This window comes from Myodes glareolus, chromosome 18 (genome assembly GCF_982192425.1).
Source record: "Myodes glareolus chromosome 18, mMyoGla1.1, whole genome shotgun sequence".
NCBI lineage: Eukaryota > Metazoa > Chordata > Mammalia > Rodentia > Cricetidae > Myodes > Myodes glareolus.
In genome coordinates, this window is record NC_142043.1 from 6,717,240 (window position 1) to 6,742,340 (window position 25,101).

Genomic DNA, 25,101 nt, shown 5'->3' on the forward strand with positions numbered 1-25,101 from the left:
CCCACTGCTTTGAAGACATGCTTTTCGCTACCCAGGATATAGTCCTGGGGGCTGGACTCCCAAGCTGCAGTAGTGGAGTGTGAGCTTACAGTTTAAATGTCACAAAATCTGCCAGGTAACCACTCTTTCAAACTTGTGACAGCCACCCTAAAAGCCAGTGACTTAGGTGACCTACTTTCAGTAGTCATTTAACAAGTAATTAGCCACTTGGCAGAGAAAATGTTTAAAAAGGTAATGGTGCACTAAAAGCATGTACTGCTGTTGGAGAAATATCATAAAAGATATCTTTAATGTGAACACTACATTATACAATGAAAAACCATGTACAAGGTGCCATTTCCATCCAGTTGCCCACGTTGACACAGAACATCTTCAGCCAGGCAGCCTTAGTCCACTGCGCCTTGTGCTCAGCTCTCCGGCTCTTACATTCTGCTTAGTAATTATGGCTCAGCAAGCATGCCACCAAACCCTCCGCAGCCCCAAGACTGGCAAGCACACACAGTAAGATAGCAGATCAGCCTTCTCACCAATAAATATAAACTTAGCAATCCAACCAACCCACTTCACCTGAGCCAACTGATTTCACATAGCACTGTCTGCTTCTTGCTGGAACCAGAGCAAATACACTGTTCTTCACAGTGGAACTCAGGGCGTTTTGTGTACAAACACAGCATGTTTGGGCCAGGGACAGACTTTCTTGTTAAGGAGTTTATTTGCCTTCATAAAAGGTGGCTACATCCATTCACAGCTGCAGCCGACTGCAGTTGGGTGTTCCGGTTGTGCTCTGAAATCCCATAGTCTCCCTAGTGACTAGCCCTAGGGCTGTGGCTCTCCAGTGACAGGGAGGCCCCTTAGTCTCCATTTTCATCACTGGCTTTCTCAGGGATGACTTCCAGGCTCCGGCGTGGCTTCTGGGCCTCAGAGTTTTCAGTGCCTGGTTTGTTCAGTCCACACGAAACAGCTGCATAATGGATTTGCTTCAGATTCTCCAACGTCTCATTCTTAGCATATTTCAAAAGATCCGCTTGTCCCTAGAACAAAACATGCAATTAGACAGCATTAGACAGACATGACCACTGCTGGGCTCTGCAGCACAGACATTCTGTGGAGATACAAGAACTTTTCAGCACCTTCTACTTAAAACAGGGCCACCTCTCTAGGAGCAGACTGCTCTCTGAACTGTGTAAGTCAGCTCTTTCAGTGACTGCTGGACCAGTCTTGATTGTGCCTTTTAATGCTTGCTTTAAAACCCTGAAATGAACTGTGCTATACATGTTCCCCCTTGGAGGGGTGGCCCCGTTCCTGGGAAGCTGACAACACTTATGTCGCTATGCCATGGACGGTTACCTCTCTCACTCTGAGAACACAGATGACAGAAGCAACTCAAGGGAGGAAGGCTTTATTTATTTATATTTATTTATCTTGTTTGTTTGTTTGAGACAGGGCTTCTCTGTAATTTTGAGCCCAGGATGGCCTTGAACTCACAGAAATCCACCGCCTCTGTCTCCCCAGTGCTGGGATTAAAGGTGTGTGCCATCAGAAAGTATATTTAGATTCATAGTTTACGGCTACGATGACTGTCCATCATCATGGGGAGGTCGTGGTGGTGCACGAATACAGAACAGCTCCTCACATTGTCTGTAGCGAGGAAGTAGAGAGCAGACTGGAGGTCAGGCTGGACCCTAAAACCTCAAGCCAGCCCTTCAGTGATCTTTCTCTACAAGGTTCCACTTCCAAAGGTCACAGGGCACTCAAAACAGTGCCTCCAGCTATGGGGCCTTTCACATTTAAACTATAACTACAAACACTATGCAAATGCTGGGGAGGTAGAGCTGCCTGCGAAGTCCACAGAAGACCCTACTGACACAGACTGTGGGAGTCTGTCATGCTCCGGGAAGCAACGCACTGGTTCACCCAACCACACTTAGAGTCATTTCTGTGCTTTGTCACCAGGGGTAAAAAGGATTTCTACATGAAAAATTGTGCAGCAGTACTAAATCAGAGAAGCACACGCCCAGACACCACAACTGTAGTACAATATCAGAACCAGGGTGTGACATTTGCAGTGTGCCCCTTAGCTGTTTGTTACTTTATCTCAAGCAGTTAAGTCACACACTAGCCCAGGGCTGCAAAGATCTCTCCTGTGCTTCCCCCCCCCCCCCCCCCCCCCCCCCCCGCCACCGCAGACAGCAGACAACTTCCTGACAACCCTGAGGTGAAATCATCCTGAGGGCGTCTGCTGGAGACAGGGAAGGGAAGCTGCTTTGTGCTCTCAGCCCAGTTTAGCCCTGTAACACATGTAACCAACACATGTCAGGAAGAAAACGGGGAGAGACTGGCACAGTTGGTCTAAAATCTGGGCCGATGGGGGTCTGTGCACCTCGCCACTTGGCTCTGGGGGCTGGGCTGCCGTGTGCACCTTAGGTATTGAGAACTACTATTCTGTCTTCATTCCCATAGCAGTAAGACCCCTCCTCTGTAACACCAAAAATGTCTGTACTGCTAAGACACAGTCCCCGTGAGACGGTAGAACCGCCACAGTGCTCCCCACTGCGACCAACAAGTCTACATCTACTGCCTGCCACTGATAGCTTTTTCTATTTAGACTCTTGAACTTTTTCCTTCTGTAATTTTTCTTTATGAGACAGGGTCTCATGAAGGCCATACGGGCCTGTCTCCCTGACACTGCCTCAGCCCTGGGCTGCTGGGCTGACTCCCACCGTGTTCTTCTTCTTGTTCACTGTATCCACCCCCTCAGGCTCTTGGCTTAGTCTTCTGTTTCATGATTCTTTAGTCTGATGTTTGTTTGTGTTTTTCTTCATACTCAAGGCCTCATTTCTCCCTCTTTTTCTTTTTCTCTTTTAGCTACCTTTAATACGTATCTCACTTAAAAGATGTCAGTGTAGCCGCAGTTGTACAGACTCACCTTTCCTGGCTCTTAAATCTTAAGACATCACGAGACCCAAGTCCCAGACCCACTCCCCAGCCTTACAAAGACATGGAGTCAGTCGCTGGCGACAGGCAGGCGCTCCACCTGAGGTAACCTCAAGGTTCATTTTCGTGACTCCTCTGTGGTAACACCTGCACACTGAGATTCTGCCACTGCTGAGGCCTTCACATTTAATGTGGCATATTATTAAAGAGCTTACTTGCTTTTACAAGCAGAACTACTATATACATTAATTTTAGACTGTAACTAGGTTCTAAACTGTTTAGAAATTTTAAATAGTTTTAATGAATAAATTGTGCTTTAAGAGCAATTTTAGGTTCAAAGAAAGAGAGCAGGAAGTAGTATCCCCATATTCCAACTCTGCCCCCCAGTCCTCCAGCAGGGCACCCCTACCAGTGTCGCCAAAAGCCTGCTGCTGATGGCAGCATCCATCCTTGCTCGCGTGGACTTGAACAGATGTGGGAAGGCACAGGCCCATCCAGGTAGCAGTACAAACACTTCCCCCTCTGCCGACTGTCACTCCCGTCCCCACACTTCACCTTCCCTGGCATGCTTGTGGAGTGCACAGCATTTTCAGATTGCTGTCATCCACTGAGCATACTGACTTCAGGTTCCTCCAGGTCCTCGTTCACCTTGATTGTACATTTGTGTTTTTGCACTAAATAATGTACCCTTGTCTAGATAGGCCATGGTTTACTTATCCATTATCCACTCACCTACCAAAGACATCTGGGCTACTTCTACATTCTGGCAATTATTTTTTGTCATTGGGCATAATTTTTCAAGTCATTTTAATAAATGCTAAGGAGTGCGATAGCTTTATCTTGTTGGTAAGATATGCACAGTTTCTTACAACGCCATCACACTGTATTTCCAGGCACCATCCTGAATCCAGCCAGTAGTGGATTAAGTCCTGCCGCTCTGCCTCCCAGCCAGCATTTGGTGCTGCCTAGTAAGAATGTCTTGGCAACTCACTGTCTCAATTTTGAATTTATAATAACACAATTTTGAACAATGTTTCATTCATCTTCTGGATACTGTTTTTGGCCACACGTCTTCAGGCTTTCTGAATGCCAGACTGACCTGACCTGACCCCTAATGGCCGACCTGTGAGAACGCCACATATTTGGAAATCACTCCTTTATCTGATGTCTTTGGCAAGGGTTTTCTTATAATCTGTGTCTTCCTTTGACACTGTCTTTCACAGAGCAGTTTTAGTTATAACAAGATCAATGTCTACAGTGGCAAGTCTGCAGCTGTCACTGTCACACGCAATACTGCCACACTTGCCCACCGTCTCCTTAGCACCGGTTCTGGGTTCCCCTTCAGACCCATAGTCCATTTCTTGAGAGGGTGTACCATGTGCCCCGAGTCAGCTTTCATATGTGAGGTTGGGTCCCTTCAGAATGAATTACCGGAGTCTTTGTTTACTGCGGCTCCTCTGCCCAGTCATTGTGCTCCTGAAGCCGTCTGCAGTTCTGCTGATACCGCAGTGTTTTAGTTACTATAAAATTCCAGCAGACCTCGAAGTCAGGTAGTTTCAATGTCCCCACCCCAACTTCAATAATATTACTATAGTTTTTCCCCCCTTAAATGTTTCATCTCTGGGCGCTTCTCAGTGTTGACATGCAGTTTAGAAACAGCTTGTTGGTATATGCAAAATAAGGGGCTGGGATTTTGGTTGGAATTGTAATGAATCTACAAGTCCAGTCCAGTTGAAAGGCATCAAGAGCTTGCCAACACAGAGCCACAAGTATGGATGCTATGACGGCTGATTTTGGATGTGACTTGACTACATCTGGAAATCAACTCTTAATTAGATCATTTGAAACGGGAAGACCCACAATAATCTGGGCCACAGCTTCTAGCAGCAGCCATAGCAAAGGACACGGAAGAAGGACTTCACTTTGTGCTGCCTTCACACTCACTGGTAGGCTCATCTATCCTGTTGTGGAGGTGTTCCTTCACTGAAAGGAGAGCTGACTTCTTTGGCATTCTATCACAGACCGAAGGCCAGCATCTCTCCGGGAATCCTCCGGAACTCCTGAACCAGATTGGGACAGCTGAGATTTCCAGCCTTGTGGATCAATCACCAGGCTCTTGTCCTTGCCAAGATCTACTGATGGACTAGCCAGGCTGATGCTGTAGCAGTCTAATGAATCCTTTCTAGTGTGTGTGTGTATCTATCTATGTATGTGTATGTACCTATCTATGTATCTATGTATGTATCTATGTATGTATCTATGTATGTATGTATGTATCTATCTATCTATGTATCTATGTATCTATCTATCTATCTATCTATCTATCTATCTATCTATCTATCTATCTATCTATCTATCTATCTATCTATCTATCTCCATCCTGTCTGTCCTGTTCCTCTAGAGAGCCCAGCTAATACAAACATGAAACACCTCTGCAATGTTTAGTCCTTTTGGATTTTTTGGTCAGCATTTTATAGTTTTCCTCATGTTAGTTTAATATAATTTTTCTAAATTGATACTTAAAGATTTTACTTATGTGGGTGCTAATGTGCTTTTTAATTCAATTCCCCTTCTTTGTTGGTGTAGAAGTGGTTTTTGTATAGTAACTGCATGCTGCAACTTTGAAAAAACACTAACTCTACAGTCTGTGACAGTCTGCTTCAGCTGTCAGCTTCATGCATCTGGGAACAAGAGGGAGTCACAACTGAGGAAATGTCCCCGTCAGACAGGCCTATGGGCATGTGTGGGGCATTTTGTTGATTGCTAATTGATGTAGCAGGTTCAAAACCACGGTGAGTGCCTCCACCAGAAGAATGGTCTTAGGCTATGCAGGAAAGCAAACTGAGCAAGTCAGAGAGCAGTTTCGGTTCCTGCCTCCAGCTCCTTTCCCGGGCTTCCCCCATGACAGGCTGTGACCTGTAACCTCAAATAAACCCTTCTTCCCCAGAGTTGTTTTGGTCATAGTGTTTAGCATATGTCTTACTTTTCTACTGCTGTGATAAAACATCAAAAATAAAAGCAATTTAGGAAAGAAAGGAGTTGTTTAAATTGTTTGTTTGTTTGTTTTGGCTTTTCTCTGAAGCTTTGGTGCCTGTCCTGGAACTAGCTCTTGTAGACCAGGCTGCCTTGAACTCATAGAGATTCACCTGTCTCTGCCTCCCAAGTACTGGGATTAAAGGTGTGTACTACCACTGCCCGGCTTTATTTAATCTTACAGTTTATAGTTTATCAACCAGGGAAGTCAGGGCAGGAACCCAGAAGCAGGAGTTGATGCAGAGGCCATGGAGGTGTGCTGCTTACTGGCTTGTTCCCAATGGCTTGCCGAGCCTGTGTTCATATAGCATCCAGGACCACTTGCCCAAGAGTAAAGTGACCCACGATGAGCTGGGCTCCCCACATCAATCACTAATCAAGAAAACGCACCAAAGGCTGTGCACAGGTTAAACTGGTGGGCGTTTCTCAATTGAGGCTCCCTATTCTGAGATGACTCTAGTTTGTGTCTAGCTGAAATCAAAACTAACAAATGCATCTCAGCAACATAAAACAGATCAGAACACAGTTCAAAGAATTTTTACTTATTAATTCAGATATAAACAATCATCTCACCATTGAACAAAAACAAGTCTTTTTATTCCTTCTCGTTATCTGTGCCTTTTATCTTACTGTGGCATTAGCTAGAATTTCTGATTCAGTGCTGAAAGCTGGTGAAGTAATGGTGTTGCTGAGATTCTTACACACGGCATTTAGTATGTGAGCTGCGGGCATCTGCAGACATTCTAACAGTATTGACGCACCTGCTCCCCACTCTACTGTGTAATGGACACTATGGATCCATTGCAACACTATGGTGCTGGATCCATGCAACTATCTGCATCCACTGCTACGACAGCCCAATGTGCTGTGTTACATAAGTTAATCTGTGTGTTAATGTTAATTACATATCCAATGTAGATCCCCAATATTCCAACTGCATATTTCAATACATATGACACATTGAGAACATCGAGCTATACTTAGGGTTTTGTTGTTGGTTTGAGTATCAGCAGTCGGTCATATAGAGTGAGTCTGGAAGAATACGCTTAAGAAACTGGTCCATTCCCTGTATGCCACCAATTTGTGGGCACAGAGTGCTTTATGATCTTCCCTTGATATCCTCTGAATGTCCATAGGATATGAAGTTCTTTTATTTTATTCACTAGTAATTTTGTCACCTTTTCCCCTTCAGCCTAGCTATAGGTTTATTGTTTTTTATGTTTGTTTATTAAACAGATTTTTGTCTCGTTAATTTTTTAAAACTTATTTACTGTTTTCAACTCTATTGATTACTCCTTGAATATTACTTTTGTTAATGAAAATTAGTTGGTATTCAGTGAAAATGCCTAGCTATAATACCCTCTAGGGCTTAACATGTTCCAAACTGAGCTCTGGACACTGTGTTTCTCTCCACAAGCTTCCCTTCACTAGAGCAACCCCATTCCTGAAGTCCCCTGACGCAATGACCCTACTGCTGCCACTGGCTCCTCATTATCACTTCAGCCATTGCCCCTGCGAGCAGTAGCTCTGCCTGGGCTTTCAGATCAAGTTCTTCAGCCTCGATCCAGCCTCACTCACACTGCGGCGCTCTAAGTTGCTGTCATCTTCCTATGACCTTACTCTCCCTCTTCAGCATGACAGTGGGGATCTACTACGACCCGGTCATAACACAGCTTCTGTTTCTTAGCTTAAAACCCTTTAGTGAGTTTTACTTGGAATGAGGATCAAAGTCCTTGTTTGTGTCTCTGAGACCTGCCCCACTGCTGGCATTTTATCCCCATATCTCCTGCCTCGTTCACTTAGCCCTCACTATTCTAGGCTACTGAAGCCAGCAGGTCCCCATGTGGAAGGCCTCCACATGGGCCTTCCACGTGCAGACTGAACTGGTGCCTCCTTCAGGTCACGACTCTGACATGTCCTTCCAGAACTGGAACTCACACTCCTGCCCACAGCCCTCTGCGCTGAGGTGCTCTCCATACTCACAACCACCTGAGGTGCTTTGGGGTTGGGGTTTTGGGAGTGTTGTTTTGTTGTTTCCTGGCTACCCAAATTTAGGTTGGTCATTATGGCATCTGAAATAGATTGATCGAGTGTCAAAACCCACTATCCATGAGGCAGAAAAGGGGCTCACAGGCAACATATCTAAGTCTGGGGGCAGCTGCACCTGGCCCGATGCTGTCCATGTGGAGTCTGAAATGAACAACCATGCTCAGCTCTCCACTGTGAAGACCAGAGTCTGACAGAGTCTTGCTGAGGTGGCGCTCACAGCCCCGTTTTGAAGCCTTTACAGAACAAGAAGTTCTAACAACACTGCTGCCCACTGAACAAGGGTGAGCAATTTTGAAGACTTCTGCAAGCTTCTTTATAGTGGTTTCAGATAAGAAACTCACACTGCACTCAGCTTCAAAGTCTGTTTTGAATTTTGTAACTCACTCTGATTTTTATCTCAAAAGAACTCTAATAAACTTAGGTCAAAATGTTAAAGGTTTTTACTTTGGCACACAAAATAACCTCTAAAAGAGGCCACTATACAAATCCTACCAGACTTCAATGGTACACTACAACCCTTAAACTCCTCAAAACAGGGAAGCCCAGGGCTCACCTCCAAGACCACCCTTGAAGCAAGCAGCCTTCTAACGCACAAACTATGGAAAGACACAATGGACTGAGCTACAGACTGCTGCCCCAGGGAACACAGACGCAGACTTCTTCAATAAGACACTACAACACATCAAGAAGAACATCAACCACGGCTTTATCATGGGTTAGTTAAAGGTGCAAAGCCAATAAATATAATACATAATATATGAACTTAAAGACAAAATCACACGATCATCTAAGAACTATCTCAAAAAAAAATGGTTTACCATACCTAGCAATTAGGGAAATGAAAATCAAAACAACTTTGAGATTTCATCTCACCCCAGTCAGAGTGGCAAAGTGGATAAAAAAATTGCTGGTTCTCCACCCAAAAAATGTTCGTGGGAAGAGGAGCCCTCACTCCTCACTCTTTATGATGCTGGGAACTGGTGTAGTCACTCTGGAAATCATTGTGGAGAATTCTCAGAAAGCTAAAACTAAAAGCATTATGTGACCCGTTTCTTTAGCCCTTGGTGTCTGTCTCAAGGACCTGGCATTTCACTCCACAGACTGTTGCTTAGCCATGTTCACTGTCCCCCATTTGTAATAGACAGAAAATGGAAACCACCTAAATGTGCTTCAACAGATAAGCGACCATGACAACATGGTCCACACAGAGTCTAGAGTACTATCCAGTTGTAAGGAAATGTGAAATGTATGAGCATGTGCACAGACCTAGAAATGATTATATTGAGTGATAGCTCCAAATCTTCATATGTGATTATGCAACATGGAATAAACCCAGAAACCAGGACAGTACAGAGGGACCACAGGGCTCAGGAGTGGGAGCTGGGAAGGGACCAGCAGGACACAGGTGGTATGAAGGGGGAATGGAAACGTGAGGAGAATCATACAGAAGGAAAAAAGATGGAGACAATCATGCCATGGTTGTTTGATGAAGCTTCCATGAATCCTATTATAGTCTGTAAAAGCACATGTATGTGTGTATATATACATGTATGTATTGCATGTTATTTTGAGTAAATATAAAATAACATGACTTCTTAAGGCCTTTCCAAACATCTTTGGCATTATTTGTACTTGTCCCTCTCCCTAGGGCTTCTAGCAAAGTGTACAAAAAAATACCCTGCTTTGGCCTTCTTTTTTGTTGCTTTTTCCTAATTAATTAATTTTATGTTTATTAATTTATAAATATGCCTGCATGCCAGAATGTATCAGATCCTATTATTATAGACAGTGTGAGCCACCATGTGGTTGTTGGGACTTGAACTCAGGACCTCTGAAAGAGCAGCTGGTCCTCTAACTGCTGAGCCATCTCTCTAGCCCTCTGCTTTGCCCTTCTTATCCACTAGAAACACAGCAAACTGTGGCAATCCTTATCAATACCATCAATGCCCCAGGGACAGTGCCAACTTAGGCTGAGGCCTAGACAACACCAAAGCCCAGGAAGACAGACTTCAGTCCAGTTACAAACTCAGGCCCAGCCATGTGCTGCCCCCGCGTGGTGACTACATCTGTATGCATCTAATTTTCCTACCACAGAACTGAGGTTTTTCTATCCTGCAGATCTGCATGCTTTTGTGTGCCTCAGAATGATGCCACACAGCGAGTGCAGCTGCTACTCCATTTCTCATGAGAGTCTTCTGCAAAGCAAACCAGACAACGGCGTCTGCAAAATCCAATATACATCTCGTGACAGCACACACAGTCAGGTTAGCAGGAAGTGGTTACACATTTTATGCAGGCAGTCACGCCACGCCATGATGCCTGTAGTAAGTACTTTGTGGTCACTGCTTTAGGAGATGGGAGACTCATCTACAAAGTGAGTGTGCTTCCATTTGTGACATCACAGGCGTTTAGGACTCTAGGAACAAACAATGGAGACCAGCGGGTGGCAGACAGTAGGGTGTGCAGGAGAACACAGAGAATGCTTAGAGTGCAATACAACAATGGGCACAATCAAAACGTGAAGTCAGACAACTTAAAAGTGTACAACCAAAAATAAATTTTATAAACAGTAGGCTGGGGATGGGGCTCAGGCTATAGTCCTTGCCCAGCATGTGTAAAGCCCCGGGCCCAATCTTGAGACCTGAAAAAAGGGTAGGCAAAGTAATGAGATATTATTATACTTCAGATTGTTCCAATCTATTTGAGGCATAACACTGAGCGAATTCTAGTATACATATGGTCTTTAAGCATTAATGGAATGTTGATGTAGACTTCCCTGATGACTTCAGAAAGTGCACTACTCGGGCAGAGATGCTGATAATACAGAGATGATGAATGCAATGGATATGGGAGACCTTGAAACCTGCCTCTCAACTCTGCAATAACTTAAACATTACAAAAATAAAATAAATAAAAGACCTTTTAAAAACGTGGGTACTATTTAATATTTTCTTTACTTGTTTTTAGAAAAGATTTATTTTTATGTGTATGGTATATGTGTATGGGTATATGGCCTACAGGTACATCTGTGTGCTATGTATGTGCAGTGCCTGTGGAGACCAGAAGAGGGTGGCTGACCACCTGGAACTGAAACTGTAGACGTCTGTGAGTTGCTATGTGGGTACTGGGACTCAAAACCGGGTCTCCTGGAAGGGTGGTCAGTTCCGAGTCATTGCTCCGGCCTTAGTACCTTTCTTTCAGCTACAATTGAAAGCAGCTCAGAAGGGCTCTGGATCGTAATTACAGTGGTAAGTCTGAAACCACAAAGCTCAGTTATGTCAGATAAAACAGCAAAGCCTTCTGGGAAGACTATCCACCATTTACTGAACGACTGCTTTGTGTCAGGTGCTGCAGTCAGTGCTGTAAAGACTGCTCGTGACAGTCTCAGGTGTCTGCTCCTATCAGATAGCAAGGAAGCTGAATTTGGACAAATAAGAGACTTTGGCCAAGGCAGAATCTGAAGAGCAGATTACAGTGAAGTACAGCTCACTTCCTAAGTGTGTGTCTTGTGTTCCTTTCAGGTAAATGTGAGCCCCACCTAAAGAAAGCTGAACCTCACTCACTGAAGCAAAGGAAACAGAGTTCCCACCGTCCCAATGGACTCAATGTGTTGCCACTGCAGCATACTTTCTGTGACTTAAAATAGAGACTTTCAGCTCTTGTGTGCTGAAGGAGCAATGCGTGAATCAAACGGTGGGACTGTGGGAGCATCCCTCACCATCCTCTCTTGAGGAAGCTAGAGGAAGGCCTCCTATTGGTCAGGCCCACTTTCCACTGAAGTCTCACTAAACCTCGTAATGGAAACAAGGTCACCCAACACCAAGTAATTTGCAGCTAGAGCAACAGGCACAGGTGCCTCTCAAGGCCTGAGGACTGTCCAAATGTGTCCGTCTATCTCCCATCCTGTGGGTCCCCCACACTGGCACTCGTGGCTCAGGGTGAGCGTGCACTGCTAGTGAAAGGATACTGCCTTCTGGCTGCCCCACTCACATCCTACAGCAGCTCCGGGAGAGGCAGTGGAGGGCTTAGTCACCTGTACAGTGCGGCATCCTGGTCATACAAAGACAGCAGGTTCATCTTGGTTTTTGAGTTGTGAAACTCCTACCATCACTCTGGGCTCTCATCTAATTTGTGGTTATCCCCAACTTACCAAAGCTCTATAAATTTCAAATAAAAAATCAATTTAATTTAAATCAAGAAAAAAATGCCATTCTCTCGAGAACACAATTTCCTATTTTCATCACCTGAGATGGAGGTTCCTAGGCAGCACTGCAGAGGAGGTAGTAGGAGCTAGGCCTGGACAGGAGCAGAGAAGGATCTTGGCAGGCCCAGGGACTGTCAGGAATGATGCTTTCCACCCAGCAGCAGCCATGCCCGCAGGAAACATCAGCACCAGACTCCAGCCACTGTTGGGCACCATGGTATCTAGACCACAGTGTTTTCTATATTGGCTCTGACTCGCTCCTGTCATGGATCTGTCACAGGCAGGCAGGCTTATGGCACAGTGCAGGCATTCTGGTGACAGGTGAGGAGGAGTTATATCAGAAGTACAACTCAAACCAGAGAGCAAAAGATATTGCGGTCCAAGATCAAGGAGAAGGAATGGGAGAGAGAGCACTGAGGGAGGAGTGGACACCGGAAGCAGCACACACAGGACCCTTCCCTGACATGGGGAATGTGGGGTGTTTCTCCAGCACATTCTGTGTGACCACACAGTAGCTGAGGAATCACTGCACACTGGTGTGGTCCCTGGGGATGTGCTATGTTTAACACAGATCAGAAAGAGCAGTCTGCCTAACGATGAACACTACTGTTTGGTTTTCTGAGCCATTCTATATTTTCACACACTACTTAATTAGAAATTAGCTTCCAGTCAAGTATAGATTTCCAGAAAAATTGGAAACATATGATATCACTAGTAATATAGTAACTAAAACATCTGAGAATTGTTTAAAGGAAAATAGTCATCCATGAACCATCACATTAACTTTTTAAAAGACAGTCTTCAAGTTTCTAAGGTAAGTACTGACCTAGGATAAACAAAGAAGACCTAGATTATGTCTGTACAGACACCATCTGGTTAATTTGACTTATTTTTGGCAAAAGTCGTATGTTCCTAGAGAGAATAAGCCTCTAATTGCTTTCGGAGTGTTGCTCCTATCCTTGTTTCTGAGGGCAAAGAGCGCAGGACACGGAACCAGCTGGGCATTTCATCTGATGACAGCTGGGTCTGAACGCAGCTTCTTTAACCCACTGAACACTCACTATATACGCGAGCACTCTGTACCCGCCCTTAAGTGAGAGTCCAGCCATGTTCCCTATTTTCAAGGCAGGTGAGCTCCCAACAAAACAGTCTGCTGAGTGGCTGTGGCCAGCACCACATGGATCAGGAAAAGCACTCAACTGACCTTTGCTAATGTACAGAATCTTGGGGGTGAGGTGGGGAGCCCATCTTAAGCCACTAGTTTTGTTACATAGCAGTAGGAACCTGGAACAGCCAGTGAAGGTAGCCATCATTGGACCAGTGGATTGGTGCTGGGGAAGAGCCAATCAATCCGAGGGGGTTGTCACTGTGGGATGCCTGGCTGGGCCAGGAAACATCACAGAGGGCTCCCTTATCACAGAGCTCATAAGCAGCAGTCACGGAGGGCCAAGGAGGGGCCAGGCAGTAAAGCAGTAGGATGGATGAGCAGGAGCTAGGAGCAGGAAGAACACAGAGATGCACAGAGAGAAGTCGGCAGAGCACTGGCCCTGAGAGACACAGATGTTTCAGGTCACCAGGGCAGGAATACAGTGCTTTGTTACCAGAGTTCTCTCGGGCCTCTCTTGATCTCCCGTGTCTGCTAACACCTCTCATCTGTTCTACTCTCAGAGAAGTTTTGTTCCTGATAACCAGCTGCACCAGGGTTTTCCGCCATGGAATTCTGCCACCACTCCTGTGGCATGGCCTCACAGTTGGTTTTCCTGCTCCAATCCCCGAGTGCTGTGATCACAGGCATGTAACACCACACAACATTTAACAGGTTCATAAAGCTGATGACAGTTACACTGGAAACCATAAAAATACTATAAGAAAATTCTATCTTACACTCAACCAAACAAGGGAAGTCCAAACTTAATGATGGTCTTCTATGTTCTGTGTATGGAGGGCAGGAGAGAAAAGGCTAGTGACACTGGGCCAGTTCAGAGACAGGAAACTGAGTGAAGAGAGTAATTCAGGGCAGTCACTGAGGTGGGAATCTGAAGCCCATTGCAAGTGTGGGATAGATAGTAAAGGTGGACGCCATGATGGGTAAGAGAAAGGAAAGGGCCGAAGTGTGGTTCAGCAATAGAGCTTGTCTAGCATCAACAAGGTCCTGTGTGCTCTCCCCGGTACCCACTGCATATACCAGACAAGATTAATGGCAAATGCTATACTTCAGAACAGAGCAACAATGCTTAGAGATATAGCAATATTGCTTACAAATACCATGAAATTTAAAACAGATACAAGATTTTAAACAAACATGTGCCTTGTGGGACAGTATCAAATCAAACCAAAACACACACATACACACACCTCAGAGAATCTTTTTTTTCCCCCCGAGACAAGGTTTCACGGTAGCTTTGGAGCCTGTCCCAGGCTGGCCTCAAATTTACAGAGATCTGCCTGCCTCTGCCTCCAAAGTGCTGGCATTAAAGACGTGCACCAATGTTAAGTCATCAAGAAATGCGGAGAGTGGGGAAACAGTCTTCCACAACAATTTGTTATCCAATACCAAATGGTCAACCCCGAGAACTGCAGACAAGTAACACTGTACAGATTGAGCAAGTTATATACTTATGGATCAGTAACTTGACTAGAGGCCATTCCTACGATATTGTAGCAAAGAATCTGGCTGCCATCTGTCCATGTCCTGAGGCTAATTTAAAAATTAAAGGACTAATGTTTTTTTGGCAGGAGAAATTTAAAGACAGAATAGTGTTGGGTCTATGGCATCGTTACTGCTGAAAATGCTTATGCAGGTCTATTATGAAAAAGTACAAGTAGGACAGAAAGAAATATAAACTAAAGCAAGAAAACAAAGAAGACTAGGAAGCTTAATATTACCGTCAAAGTTTGTGCTGGAAGTGAGGCCATAAACTATCAAGGACAATTCTGAGCTGGAACAAAGGGAAGACTATCCTCAGGGCAAGACTTACCCAGCTAAGTCTCCAACAATTCCAAGAGAGCCTCCTCACTTTTTGCTCTTAGAAAGCGACTGCTAATGTGATTAAAGGTGCAGGGCCCATCTCAAGCTGGCAGCCAGACTTGGCAGTGTCATCCAAATGACGCTGGGTTTAGAGGTGTACAGGATGCAAGAGTGAGGCAGTGACAGGTCTTCTCCTCCAGTGTCAGACCTCGGGCTGCGCAACACGGGCAGGGGACACCTTTGTAATGGCCCCGAGGCCCTCACATGAAGCTCAGAAAGGAAAGCTTGGGATGCAATGGAGATCAGGAGGGGCTAGAGACGACAGAGCTGTGGGTACCAAGGAGAGCGGCACACAGGGCACGGAATCAACCCGAGTGAATTCCGAGTGAACCCCAGCAAAGCTGGAGGGGAGGAGCCATCTAAGCCCCTTGAAGTTAAAATCCCTGAAAGTGGACACGGAGCCGCAGGACTGGGCGTATCACCGGCTAGGTCTTGCAGGTGTTTCCCTGTGTTCCCATTCCTCCCTTTGGAAATGGTAATGTATATTCCATGCCATTATATGTTGAATTATGTAATCTTATGTTTTATTTCATAGGGGTCATAGTAGAAATTATCTTTGAACCTCAGAGGAGACTTTGAAATGCCAAGACTGTGAAAGACTATGAGGACACTTTTGAAGTTAGACTAAATCCATTTTATATTATGATATGGCCACGAGCCCATGGAAACCAGGAATGTAATGTGATGGTTTAAATGAGATATACCCTCCACAGGCACAGGCACTTCCCTTCCCACTGGAGGCACTGTTGGGGAGGTTTAGAAGGCATTGCTATGCTGGAGGACATATGTCACTGGGACTGGGTTTTGAAGTTTTACAGCCTTGTCCCACTTCCAGATTACTCTGTTTCATATTTGTGGTTGAGGATATGAGCTCCCAGGCTCCAGCTCTGGCCATACCTGCTTGCTCCTGAGCATCCCTGCTTTAAGGGACTCACCCCTCTGAATAGTAAGAAAAATAAATTCTATAAGTTGCCTTGGTTGTAGTATTTTACCATAGCAACAGAAAAGTAACAAACACAGTACCTTTAAGATTGTAATATTCCAAGTAAAGCTCTCCACCGCCTTCTGTAATTTCCGTTCCTTCAGTCCCTCCTTGGTGCCTATGCTGTGCAAGTGTTCATGGAATTCCATGGCTGAGAGAAATAAAGACAAATGGAGGTTATTACTTCCCCATTCCATAGGAGGCAATGAACTGGGAACATGTATTTTCTAGGTATATCTACAACAATCCCAAGATGCACTGGAATTCCATCCATGTGTCTGTTTAAGGCTGTGAGAGGAAAGATGGAGAGTGAACATTCCTCGCAGGACTACAGTTGCCATTTGCACCTGCATCTTTTAGGTAGGCTGCCCACAACCAGAAAGGAGCTAAAACTGACATCGGTGTCTAGGGTCATCTTTACTGAGGACCCAACACTGGCACAGATGATGAACAGAATACAAAGACATGCACTTCCTGTCAGGAAAGGTCAATGTCAGTTTTGTTTAATGATGTGACCCTGATAAGGGCAAACACACTTCAGGGTAGGCTCCAAGTCCAGGAGTTGTTGGCCAGCATAAACTGAATTCAATATCGTGTTGGGGGAGGGGCCCAGAATTGAGTGAGGAGAAGGGGTGATTTTGGGGAGTGATTACAATCAAAATACAGATAAATATAAAATTATAGAATTAACAAAGATGTTATTTAAAAAGTAAAGAGTAAAAATTTGGTAGCAAGACTACTAAGGGGGTATATGTATATATGAGATCACGTGAGTGTGCAAACACACACACACACACACACACACACACACACACACACACACTACCCTTGGAGAAAATAACTAGCCCTGGAAAGACTTTTCCTAGATTTCTAGAATCCTTTTTCAGGAAAAAAATCAATTTCCCAGGAAGCAGGGGCGGTATCAGAGGCCGGCTGGTTGTTTAAGAATGGTCATACAGATGTAGGGATACAACGACATGGGTGTTCCAAGTGTGACATACATATGGAAATACGAGCTATAGGTGCTCCAAATATAACACATATACAGAGATGCAGGGCTATTATCCACACATGAGACAAGAACGTGAGATATTGGTCACCTAACTCAGAATAACTGTTTCTAGCTCAATCCATTTACCTGCTAATTTCATAATTTCTTTTATTAACAGTCAAATAATGTAAGCAGAGGCTATTCTTTTGTTCCTGGCTGCCCAGACCTGAATAATCACACAAAACTATATTAACTACAAAACTGCTTGATTGATAGCTTAGGCATATTCCTAGCTACCTCTTACATCTTAAATTAACCCATTTTTGTAATCTGTGTATCACCATGAGGTTTTGGCCTACTGGTAAGAGTTGTGGCACCTGTCTCCTTCAGCAGCTACATGGCATCTCTTTGACTCTGCCTACTCTCTTTCTCTGTCTCTGTTCAGATTTCCCGCCTGACTATATTCTGCCCTGCCATAGGCTAAAACAGCTTATTTATTACAATGCTAACAAAGCATTCACAGCATAAAGAGGGGAATCCACATCAAAATAATATTGTATGTATTTTTTTATTCATTCATCAGTGGATAGGCATCTAGGCCTTTTTCATCCGTGGCTACTGTGACTAGACCAGAGTCATGGTTGGGACGGGAATGGCCCCCAGAAACTTCGAGGATTAGGAGGTATAGTTTTGTCAGAAGAGGTGTGTCACTAGAGGTGGACTTTGAGGTTTCCAAAAGCCACTCTATTCCAGTAAGCTCTCTCTGCCTCCTGTTTGTGCACCACATGTAAACTGACAGCTGGTGCCCCATCACCGTGGCTGCCTTCCTGATGCTTCACTGCCCTGAAAATGCATGCAAGTCCTCAAATGTTTTTTTTTATAAGTTGCCCTAGATGGCGTCTCTTCATAGCAACAGGACAGCAATTAAGACAAGTAGCTATGAACATTTTTAAAGAGATACCAGATTTTTGTGAGTTTAAGGCCAGCCTGGTCTACAGAGCAAATTCTAGGACAGTCAGGGTTACACAGAGAAATAAACACTCTCACTCCCTCCTCCAAAAAAAAAAAAAAAAGAAAAGAAAAAGAAGGGGGTCTTATCAGTTCTTTAGATTTGAATTTAATTAAGTGTTACTATATAATTTTTAAAATTCATGCTTTTTTGTCCTTCATAAGTAGAAACTCTTAATTCCAGCCAAGCACTGTGACTAGCAATAGGTAAGACTACTGAGCTGAACTTAGCTCCATCACTGTTGTCCTTAGAGCAGGTCTTACTGAGAACGTCCGTTAAATCTTGTCGTCTGTGTGGCTCTGTCATGGACAAAGCACAATCAGGTTCAGCTGTTGCTTGTGTCAGTATGGATGTGCTTTTGTTTTACAAAAAAAATTGTTTCCCAAAAATAAAATTACAAAATTTATTCCAAACTTAACATAATCCCAAAGGCTATCAAGGTATATTCGGGTAGGCCTTGCTCCCATCCTGCTATCCTCTACCTCTGCCTGCCTGCTCATTTCTAGTGTATGGGACAGTCTTCCACTGTGCTTTCTCCGTGTCAACAGAGACATGCAGTGCACTCCCGTCCTCCCTCTCCACACGTGCTGCTCCGCGTCTCACTTCTGTCCATGCACAGAGCAGCTCACTGCACGAGTGCAGAGCTCTGGCTCACGCTTTCACAGTCATAGTGTGGGGCTGGCCAGTGCCCCTGACAGATGCTGAGAAAGCTCATGTCTGCTAGTTACTGCATTTACAAGAATATATAATCACTGTAAAGATGGTAAGACACTGTATGGGTCTCATGCATAGGAAGCAAGCACTGCAACAATGAGATGTATCACCAGCCCTACTTTGAGTTTTATTATTTACTTATTTTTAAAGTGGTATTCATTTTCTTTACATTTATACATTTGTGTACTTGTGTGATTTGTGCAAGTGTGTGTGCATGCATGTGTGTGTGTGTTTACATGTGCAAGCATCACATGAAAGGAAAATTTGCTCAAGTAGGTTCTCTCCTTTCACTATGTAGGTCCTGAGACCAAACGCAGGTTGGCAGGCTTGGTGGCAAATTCCTTTCACCATTGAACCATCTCACTGGTCCTTCAAGTTTAATTCAGTCCTCCTATCTCAGCCTCAAGAACGTGGGACTGCAGGTGTCTGCTGTCATACTGCCTTTCTGTGCCCTTCATCTTCTAATGGAGCCACCTTCTAACTCCCTTCCTCCGTGACACCACTTCAAACCAGCTCTATACAGTGACTGGCAACTTTATTTCTTAGTGTCTTTAAACATTAATCAGAAACTGATACATGGGCTGCAGTGAGGGCAAGACCCCACCAGCTAAGCTCAGAGGCAGGTGTGGGGGTACATACCTTTAATCCCAGCACTAAGAAGGCAGGGGCTGGCAGATCTTTGAGTCTGAGGACAGCCTGATCAACAGTTTCAGGACAACCAAGTTCAGGCCGTGATGAAAACCATGGAAAACCAAAAGCTTGTGAGCATGTAATTGAAAAGGAGGGCTATGTTCCAGTCCCCAAAAGCAGGAGAACTTGGCAGCTTTAGCCATGTGGTTCTGGATTTTGAGCTACAAAGAGAAGAAAGGCTATGGAGTCTCCCTCTGTCAGGGGTGTCCCTGAGTGGTGACCCAGAGATGTCATTGCCTGAAGCTGTGAAGGTAAAGCCTGGATCACCTTGGAGATCCCACGATGTTGGAGATGCCAGAGCCATGGGACACCTGCCAAGGAGAGCTGCTAACAGGGAGTGGAAACCAGCCCAAAAGAAAGAAGTGTGTTGCAGTCAATAAAGCTGAACAGAATTGGAGATCTGAAGAGCATTCAGACATCAGACATGGAGTTGCAGAGTTTGGAGTTTGCCAAGCTGATTTTCAGTCTTGCTTTGGTCCAGTATTTCCTGGCTATACCTTCCTACATTTTGGAACGGTAATGCATATCCTGTGCCATTATATGCTGGAAGTCATCACCTCAATTAAGTGTTTTCCTTTATGCGAGTTGTTGTGGTCATGGCGTCTCTTTCAAGTGAAAGAAACCCTAAGACACCAGGCAAGCATAAAGACCCAAGTGTGATGGCACATGCGCTTGTGAGAAATTGTGCACAAAAGTCCTGTGATGATGTGTGTTTGTGATCTTGTACCTGAGGAGCGGAGACAGGGATCCCTGGGACTAGCTGGCAAGTTAGACTTGTCTAATTGATGAGCTCCAGAACAGTAAGTCACACGGTCTCAAAAACTAGTGAATGGTGGCTAAAGAACTGGGGGTGATGTCTATCCTCCATACACATGCACACTCATATGTGTACATGTTCATATGTATACACATACACACACACACACACACACACACACACACATCTTGGCAATAACTTACCAGGAATTACTCTAGCAGGTCACAGGATGTTTTTTATATTTTAAGATTGTTGTTTCACAGTAGGCCTAGATGACTTGCTTGGGTTAGATGTTAAGTAACCTCTTCCCATTTCCAAATATTTACAACAAAGAACTAACTCAATGAAAAACACCCTACCTTATTAAGAAACTTAAAAATAGGGTTCCTTCTCTTTTTATAAAACGTTTATAATTCTGTTTAAAGAACAGGGCAAGCTCTACAGTGGCTGGTAACAATCAGATAAACAAAAGTGTTAAGCTAAGTCATGTAGCCTGTTCCAGATCTGTTTTTAAAACCCCTATTGTTAAATCAGAGGGAAGTAACGGGCATAGGGAGGAAGAAGTGGTGGGCAGAGTCTGTAGCTGATGGACAGGCCAGGGAAGTGGGTGTGGTCACTAAGAAACTTTACAGAACATGCGGTTGTGGCGGGGGGGGGGGGGCTTTCACAGCCTGTCAGAGGAGGATGGGGACAGACCTCACTGAAAAGTACAAGGACTAGGGAGACAATCTCAAACCTCCTCACCCCCAGTGCACCTAACATGCAGACTTTCTACCTCTGGAATATGGTTTACGAGTTTGGGATGGGTACAGCCATAGGCATTTATAGCAAGTGCTATGAAGGGCTCTAAGCAAGAAGGAGCAGAGCTGCAGCAGGAGAATGAGAAGCTGGGACAGACTAGACAGCATGTGCAGCGGGTACACAGGGAGCCAGGCTCAGAGTGACCACACCTGGAGATCTAGGATTACAAGATGTACACCTTCAAGTGAAGGGTGGATACAAGTAGGTGGGGAGGGGCAGGAAGAATCTACATTTTTCTTTCTACTCACTGTCTGCCTCACAAAGACATGAATTTTTAAATTATCTTCAACAATTGTTTTCACTTACTAAGATTCTAACACGAAACTTAATGAGGATTAGTTACTTCAATTAGAAAATGGGAACATTTGCCATGTGAGTGTTTTAGAGCACTTTCCTGTTTCTGCCGATCAGTAGTCAATTATCTCTAATATTAAAACAAAAAAACTTCACCATTTTGCATAATGAAAGTAATTCTTGATTGTTGAAATGAAAACACTATAAGGTCAGCAAATAACACTTATTAATTACATATCACCAGTAAGCATGATTACATGTCATACTAGACTCTACCAAAACTCATTACTTAGACATACCAACTACTCTGTAAAGATGGTCAAATTTGAAGGTGCATGCCCAGCAGAGTGAGAACAGAAACTTGTATCTAGGCAGTCAGCATAACCATTCATAATTTTGATAAAGAACCCAATGGCAACGATTTTGGGTATCATATAGCCAAGATGGCAACAGCATTAAAATGGTGACACAAGAATATATAACAATGACCTTGTTTGAAACCAGAGCCAAAATACGTGTATGTGCAATATCAACATAAGATTTTTGTACTAGGAACCATGCCGTATGCAAGAAAGTCCATGTGGCACAATGTAAAACTTAAGAAGATAAATTGTAATAGTAGGTTATTTAAATTATTTTATTCTTATAAAACAAACTAAAAGTAATCAGACAAATTTACACTTATGGAAAACTAAGTGCCTTAGTTTGAGTTTTTATTGATGTGAAGAGACACCATGATGGTGGCAACTCTTACAAAATAAAAACATTTCATTGGGATGGCTTACATTTTCAGAGATTTAGTCCATTATTATTATGATTGACATGGTGGCATACAGACAGACATTGTGCTGTAGAAGAAGCCAAGTGTCCTACATCTTGACTCGTCGGCAACAGGAAGTGAACAGTCTCAAGTCTCATTAGGTGTGGCTTGAACTTTTATGAGACCTCAAAGTTCACCCCCACAAGGCCACACCTCTTAATAGTTCCACTTCTTGGGAAGGGCAATTTCTTTTAAACCATCACACTAAGAAAAAACATTGTGCTTTTACTTAAGTAATCATACAAAACAAGAGAACTGGTCAACCACTCCCACATGAAGCTCTGAGAAATAAAGCTATGTGCTAAGAGCCTCTCACCAGCAGGCACAGGCCACTCAGAGCCTGGGGCACAGGCAGGGAGCAGGCAGCACAGCTCAGTGATGAGTGCTGGCCCCAGGCCTCAGTTTACATCTCTCTGTTCACAAACAACACTGCTCTTCTGGGGGCTTCTCTTGGGTCAGCTGGTAGAAGACAGTTCTTCTCTCCTCTTCCTATTAGCTATGCTAGGAACCCAAGTGGCATGAACATCCTCTCTGTGTTCACCAATGACTACTGCATCTGTCCCTGTGGTCTGGACTGCAGATGTTTAGTGACAACCCCTCAGCTGTGGCACACAGTGGTAGCACCCACACAGGTTTTTAATTAATCCTGTTTAGTAGGACAGGAAGATGAAGAGCTACTCAAAGTAGCTTCTTCTGGGATAAGAAGACCAGAAACAGCTGGTGACACTCCATCAGCAGACTCCTCTGGGCTGTCACCAGTGGGGAAAGATGCACATCAAAAAAAAAAAAAAAATGACTGGGGTGCCTGTCCCCTCATCTGCAGGATTAGGAACTGAAACATGGGACTTTCCAGCCTAAAGATGCAAGTATTTTTCTTAGGATTTGAGATAAGAAAACACAGGCAGTTTGAAAATAACTGGAATTTTGTTTAACCTGAGAAAATTACTTCTGTGATAATCATCTGTATTGAGAAGTTCTAAATTGTGTACGAAGCATTGGCATTCTAAAGAGCACACTGTGGAGAGTAACAGAGTCTGCTGTGGCCCTGTGTGGAGGCAGGGGTAAGCATCCTGCTGTGGGGGAATCTTCGCATTCAGAAACAGAAACCACATCAACAATAATGGGAGAAAGGAACACAGCTCTTTTTATCTCAGGAACAAGGTCTATCTCCTTGTGTCTGCTTAGCTTGCAAACACTCTTCCAGAACACATCTGTCATAATTCTGTACATTATAGAGTCACACAGAACTTGTCGCATTATCTTGGAGTTGGTTGCTGACGGAATAATTACATTTTTCCTATTAGGCAGGGCCCCAAACACTAGTTTGGTTTAAACTACATGACACACGCGACTGAAAGCACAAGGAAGTCCATGTTTTCTTTAAAGAAAAATGACACCATGGAGCACCTGCCAAGGAGGCAGAAGAGGGCAGAGCAGACGGTGCAGTCAGCAAAGCACGTGTTATGCGAGCAGAAGGGTCAGGTGTGATGCACTTGTTTAATCCCAGTGCTGGTGGGGGAGGGGTGGACAGAGACTGCGGGGTCCTGGGCCATGCTAGCAAGCCAACCTGATCTACTTCATGAGCCCAGGCAATGAAGAGTACTGTCTTTTTTTAATAGGTGTCAGAGGAACAATACCTGAATTAGTCTTCTGTCCTGCACACAGACACACAGACACACAGACAGAGACAAAGAGAGTAGGATTCTTCAGCGCCCTGCCACCATATAAAGGCAGAGGCCACAGTTAACTCTGAGTGTGCATGAGGACACGGTCCTGTGGAAGTGTGGCATGACGCAGTGAGCTGCGCTGCTCAACAGTCTGCCTGTTTAAAGGCATCGAAGTTTGCAGGCTGAGAACACAAAACACACAGATACACAAATCTATACTTAGAGGTGACTAAACGCAGAAGTCAGCAGATGGTCAGGGTCTCACACAGAGAACCTGCTGGACCTGGGATATCTGCTCTTTAAAAAATTATTTTTTAAATTGTGTGTCTTTGGGCGGAGGAGTGGTTATGTACATCTAAGCGCAGGTGTCTGAAGAGCCAAGACACTGGGTTCTCCTGGAGGGGAGTTACAGAAGTACGTGGGAAACAAATTCAAGACCTCTGGAAGAACTGCACCAGCTCTTCAACCACGGAGCCATCTATCCAGCGTGGGAGGGGAGGACTGTTTTTAAGTCCTGGCTGTTCTATGCCCCTAAACCCTACAATTGGGAAAGAACAGTATGTCACTTTCCTTCTGCTGCACTAGCTAAACAGACCCTGCCTGTGAAGATGAAATGAGAACTAAGGAAAGGACGAATGGAAACCCTAGTCAGGAGATGGCTAAGAGTTTAATTCTGATCTTCAAGGGATGGAAACCATAGGCCACACGAGAACGAACCATGTTAGGGCTATCAATCTGTTCTGGAGACTACACAAGGTATTTAAACTTTTAGCTTCTAGCTGGAGAGTCACATAAAAGTATGTCTACTAGATTTCTACATAAAGAAACACTGTAGCTCTCTACAGCTGGCAGCCTCTGGCAGACATGGGGTGGGAAGGACTCAGTTTTCTTTAAGGGGCTGGCCACTGGGAGTTTGACCATGCCCCAGTGAGTATATGAGCAACACAAATTGGACTTGGTGTATTTCCTTCCATCCATCCTTCCTTCCTTCCTTCCATCTATCCTTGCTTCCTTCCTTCCATCTATCTTTCCTTCCTTCCATCTATCTTTCCTTCCTTCTTTCTTTCCTTCCATCTATCTTTCCTTCCTTCCTTCCTTCCTTCCTTCTTCTTCCTTTTTTGGGAGAGG

The 25,101-nt window shown here is 44.4% G+C and overlaps 1 protein-coding gene across 2 annotated transcripts in view; it reads right to left on the reverse strand.

Annotated features, from left to right (window-relative positions):
• Positions 1-261: 261 nt before the first annotated feature.
• Plcl2 (phospholipase C like 2) overlaps positions 262-25,101 on the reverse strand; it is a 168,190-nt gene continuing 143,350 nt past the window's right edge. Inside the window, exons 5-6 of one of the 2 annotated variants that reach the window (XM_048454466.3) lie at positions 16,272-16,381; positions 262-1,031 (exon numbers count right to left, since the gene is read on the reverse strand). In XM_048454466.3, coding sequence (XP_048310423.2) covers positions 852-1,031; positions 16,272-16,381 — 290 coding nt within the window. In that variant the 3' untranslated portion in view covers positions 262-851. The remainder of the gene's footprint in view (positions 1,032-16,271; positions 16,382-25,101) is intronic. The other variant, XM_085679360.2, reaches the window with a different exon arrangement.